Source organism: Brassica oleracea, chromosome C1 (genome assembly GCF_000695525.1).
Source record: "Brassica oleracea var. oleracea cultivar TO1000 chromosome C1, BOL, whole genome shotgun sequence".
Lineage (NCBI taxonomy): Eukaryota > Viridiplantae > Streptophyta > Magnoliopsida > Brassicales > Brassicaceae > Brassica > Brassica oleracea.
In genome coordinates, this window is record NC_027748.1 from 6,197,822 (window position 1) to 6,203,182 (window position 5,361).

Below are 5,361 nucleotides of genomic sequence, written 5' to 3' on the forward strand. Positions count from 1 at the left end.
GCATCGATCGATGCGTTTTTTAAAAAACGTTCGGGCTATACCGAGGGACAGGTTCCTCTGTTTATTCCGAGGAACCAGTTCCCTCGGTATATTCCGAGGAATAAACCGAGGAAAAGGTCCGTCGGTATACTCCTATCGATCGATGTATATATGTCCAAACACGCATCGATCGATGAACTTCCGAGGAATTATACCGACGAAGTTCTCCCTCGGTATATTCCGAGGACATTTCCGACAAACTAGTGATCCTCGGAATTTCCTCGGAAATTTATTTCCTCGGAATTCCGTCGGAAAATTCCGAGGGATTTCCGAGGAAAAAAGAAATTCCGATGAATTATTTCCGACGGCGTGTTTCGTCGGTATGTCGTCGGAATAACGTTATTCCGACGAAATTCCGACGATTTTTTCCCTCAGAATCCTTGATGTTTTCTTGTAGTGATTGAGTCTCATTTTGTTTTCGTCATTATACTAACCAACTCTTATCTGTGAAGAAATTGTGGTTAACAAAGACCTACGTTTGTGACTTGTAAGGCGGGAGATGAAAAGTTTATTAAACCTTTAAATCTTTGCCTGAAAAAGAAAAATGTACTGCAATTCTCATTTAACCTCTTTGTACTGTTGTTTCAATGAACTGGAAAAAAACTTGTGTACTGCACAAATGATCTCACAACATGCACAGAAACAAATGTCTAATAATAATACACCATTACATAATTCTTTCCGAGTCATCATGACATCAAACCTACTCCACACCAGTCAGAATTGATTCCACTACATCACAATTTATTCCGAATCATAACTGCATCGTATTTTGAATTTAACAAAGAAAATTAAACAACAGACAATTTATGAGAATTTATTATTACAACATTTTTTTTCAAACAGCTTTGCAGAAGATGTTAGTAATATACATATACTAGATCTTTTTTCCGCGCTACGCGCGGATAGTTTACTTGGAAATTTTATCGAGTACTGAATAATATTCATGCATGATGTAAAATGTAGAGAACTTATAAGCTGATAAAAGAAATTAAGCTGAAGGTATTGTATTTGTTGGCTTGAGTTGACGGTAGTATTTGACTTTATCATTAAAATTTTATGAAGTTCTAATTGATATTATCTATATTTTTTTCGAAGTAGAAACTTGTTCCTTGAATAGATGAATACCAGTTTTTCTAAAAAAATTTTAAAAATAATCTACATTATCAGTTTCATTGATTACAATTTTAAATTCAGTGTGATACATGTATCGATATAGTTTATGTTTATGTATTGATCTGAATGTTGGTTCTAACATAGCTGCAGTAATACGGGTTCGAAGAACCATTAGCGGCATATTAGCCAATGTAGGGAGTACATGTTAGAATACATAGAGTTCAATCACATTAATCAAGAAATAACTCTAACATTTGATTTTATAATATCATTTGTGTTAGTTATGGAGCAAATACAAATGCCTATTACATAACTGAAACTATACAATATAAAAATAGATGTTTATGGTGGGCGTAGCAAATGAGGGCACCTAACCTCTGTCCACGAAATTCTTTACGTGGGTATGGGTTTCATAATTGAAAATTTCTAAACAAACTATAATTAACTAATCGACGATATAATGAACGTAACTTATAAACTATGGCTATATAGATTTTCCATGATTTTTAGATTTGAAACTGATTTTGTATTAAAGTAAAGATCATGTGCATTGATTACATTGTGAGAGTTTTGATTTATTCTGAAAACTCCCTGAAAATCACAAAACGAACTGGGCTTAATGGACCTTACAGATAAACAAATTAAAAACAAAAGAAAAGCTCATTCGGTTTATTGAATATTTTTGCATACGTGGCACAACAACAGTTGAGGATATGTTACTTTTAGTATTGTATAGATTTTTGTTTTCTTCACCTATTAAAAAGAAATAAAAAGATTTACCAAATTCACATTGACATTTTCTTGTACTCCCAAAATTGCATGTTTTTGTAGAAAATGTAAAATAAAACTAATAATAAAAAGAAAAAGAGACAAACCCTTGAAAAAGAGAGGTTTCTTCACTTTTTATTTTCTTTTTATCTTTTTATTTTGTTTCCCTGAGTTTTTTCAAACCATTAACCAGCTTTTACAGCAATTGACGTTAATGGATTCTTCTCTTTTTTTTTTTTATCTTCCAGTTTTAAATAAAGAGGAATCGAACTAGGCAGCAACAACAGTTCCAGTGTGTAAAGCATAGTCACGAGATCTAGTTGGAGAAGAAGAAGAGCTTCTCTTTTCATTTCTTCTCATAGCTTTCACAGATGAAGACAGATTACGTTTCTTCTCTTTCACTTCGTCTTTATTTATCTGTTCTTCTCTACACTCTTCGCTACAGAACGGAGTGTCTCCTCTGTTATTCCCACAAAATCAAACGTTTCAAAATTAGACACAATATATATCTTCTTGAATTCACAAAAAGAATGTAAATCAAGAATCAGGGTTTCTTCTATCATTGACTAAAAAGTATCGAAATCTAACGAGACGTATACAGATGATTGAAATAAGATATAAAAGAAAAAGAAAAGGTATGTACCTGTACATAAAGATGTCTCTGTTGTCACCAAGACGCTTCTTACAGAGAGAACAAGAGTCCAAGAAGTGAGGAAGTGATTGTTGTCCGAAATAGCTATTGTCGGCTCTATAATAATGGAACTTTCCAGGAACAACAGCAGATCTAGGTGAGTTCTGATGGTAATTGTAATAACTCTGGGGATGGTACTGATTCATGTTTTTGTAACAGGGAGTGGAAACTCCAGCATCCATCTCAGCTTCTTCTATAAAATAAGGCTTTCTCGAGTCCGTTCTCTTGATTTTTTTTTGTCTTTCTTCTTCTTTCTTTTTTCTTGTTGTTCTTTGAAATGAGAAGCGAGAGAGGTTTGGTGTGGAGGAGTCGTTGAGGGGAAATGGAGTTTACTTTTATAGCAATAGAAGGACATGTTTGTTTTTGTTTTAAGAGAGAGAAAGTAAGGAAATGCAGCAAAGTTTGAGGAAAGAAAGTGACGAGAAGAGGAGAGAGAGAGAGAATCTATTGGCTTCTTTGTTTTACAAAACCGCTTTTTCTTTATTTCCTTGACTTTGTTGAATTTCATAGTAATTCAAAGAAAAATTCAAAAAATACCTAACCATTGTGAGGAACAGTTGAGGGTTGAGGCAGTCACATAATGATAGTTTTCCTCCGTTTATAATTTTTTTCTAAATCAATATCCAAATAGTAAAATTGTGGAGCAGTGAAGGCTCTTTTATTTAGAAAAACACAGCTTGGCTATTAAATTAAAAGTATTTAATTTACATGATACAAATTAAGGCTCCGAATGGTGACTGCGGTTTGAGCGGGACGGAACAAGCGATTCAACTGCCGTGCGGTTTTAACAGTTATAAAAACGTATAGATATATGGTATATGTAGAAATTTTTTTTTACTGTTAACTGCGATGCGGGACGGGGCGGTTGTAAACATTCGAAGGGTTAGTAAAAAACAATCAACCTAGAAAATTGGATCAAAGTCTAACCTTGTGCTTAAAATAATCTAAGCTAAAACGGAAACATAACTTAAAATATTTAAATTCTGAATAAAAAATACAATAACCAAAAAGTAATTATGGTATGAACGATAACAGCTACTTGACTATAGAATAGTATATGAATTTAATTTACTACTGAAAAATCTACTCAAATAAATTTATTTGTGCGACAGGATAAACTTTGTAAACTGAAAAAAGAAGATAAATTTGACTTTTTGTAAACCTTTTCTTTTGATAACTATTTTTTTTTTGTAAATAAGAAACTGTTGTTCAGGTACTTGCATTCAACTAAGCCATTACTTATTTATCTGCGTAGTGTTTATACTATGTAAACAAAATCTGCATTTGTGTATTTGTAAACATTTTATAAATGTATTGATTAATAAAATATTACAACATCAGTTCACACTATTCGGCATGTTTACAAGTCAATACCTTCATTTTTAAAAAAAAGTCACCATCATATAAGAGGGTTACTATTAAAATAACTTTATCGTTGACCCATTCACCATATCAGTTATGTTTACTCCAGGCTAGACGATACAATTTCCTATGATCTAGGACAAATATTTAATGACTATTGATATTGTTGTCTGTTTAATAATCACAGTGTTAATAATACTACTTAATATCATCATTAACCTAAATGCCAACGCAATTGGATTCCATGTAAACAGGTGGCAACAGTGTTATTGAAGCTAAGAGAGAGGGACATAAATGTAATTCATTACCTGCAAGAAAATCTTCGAGGATCGTCGGGGGGGGGACCACAAGCGCGTGATCTTGCGCGTTACGTAAACTGTATACACCACTTAAATCTTTTCTTTATTGGGAGGATACGTAATTTATTAATAGAATTAATACGACGTCTTTTTCTCGCTTTTTATAGATTTTTCCCACCGTGACAAGTGACGTTCACGAAGACTTTGGAGAAGCTTTGTGACGATACCACCGCACTTGAAGATTTTTAAAAATCATAATTGCTTTAGCTTATTAATGAAAAGCTTAATTTGATTTCTAACGTGTACTTACATTTACCTTTTCTTTTTCCCCATAAACAAAAAAAAAAGAATATAAAGCTGAGATTTATGTGAAGTCACGATTGGTTTAAATAATTCGATCAAACTGGAAATTTAATTTAACATTTTACCCAAAAAAAACAAAAATTTAACTAATGAAGGACCCTCCTTGAAGTGTGAAACACGCGCCAAATGATGCGTGTAAGCAATTATTCAAACATGTAAACGTCGTACACTTGCGCAAGACAAGGAAGTTCGCAAAGTTCTACCCAACCCGGTCCCTCAATCGTCTACTTTTTGTTTCTTATATCGATTTTTATTTCACTTCAAACTTATTAATTGTTAAATAGTTTTGTAAGTGTTATTTATCGTTCGGCATTAACAAATTAGTTTTCATTGTTATAAAGCGCCTGCAAAAACTATGTATATACTTGGCTATTCGTATATAAAATTCTGGTGCTGAATTTTTATTTTTTGTGAGTATATATTAAGTTTTCATTTACAATAATCTGCCAGAAAATGTCTGTATGGAACCACATCACTCTCTTTCATTTTAATACGAGAAAAGTTATTTGATTCTCTCTCGCTCTCGAATTTTCTCTAATTATTAAAAGGAAATTAAATGTCATTATCTCTCAACAGCATAAATACTGTGGACTCATTCTTCCTTGCCCATAGGATGGATGCTGCTTATTTACGTGCCCTGCCATTGCCGACATTGGACCGTTGTTTGGTTTCTATTTTTTTCTAAAACACCTACGAGTACTATTAATCGTGAATCTATAAGAT

At 32.7% G+C, this 5,361-nt stretch overlaps 1 protein-coding gene across 1 annotated transcript; it reads right to left on the reverse strand.

The window, feature by feature from the left end:
* Positions 1-2,032: 2,032 nt before the first annotated feature.
* On the reverse strand, positions 2,033-3,036 carry LOC106293417. The gene is made up of 2 exons (XM_013729100.1): positions 2,567-3,036; positions 2,033-2,383 (listed from the first exon to the last, which is right to left on the reverse strand). The coding sequence occupies exons 1-2, from the start codon at positions 2,794-2,796 to the stop codon at positions 2,194-2,196; spliced, it is 420 nt and encodes a 139-aa protein (XP_013584554.1). The 5' UTR covers positions 2,797-3,036; the 3' UTR covers positions 2,033-2,193.
* Between the last annotated feature and the right edge of the window lie 2,325 nt (positions 3,037-5,361).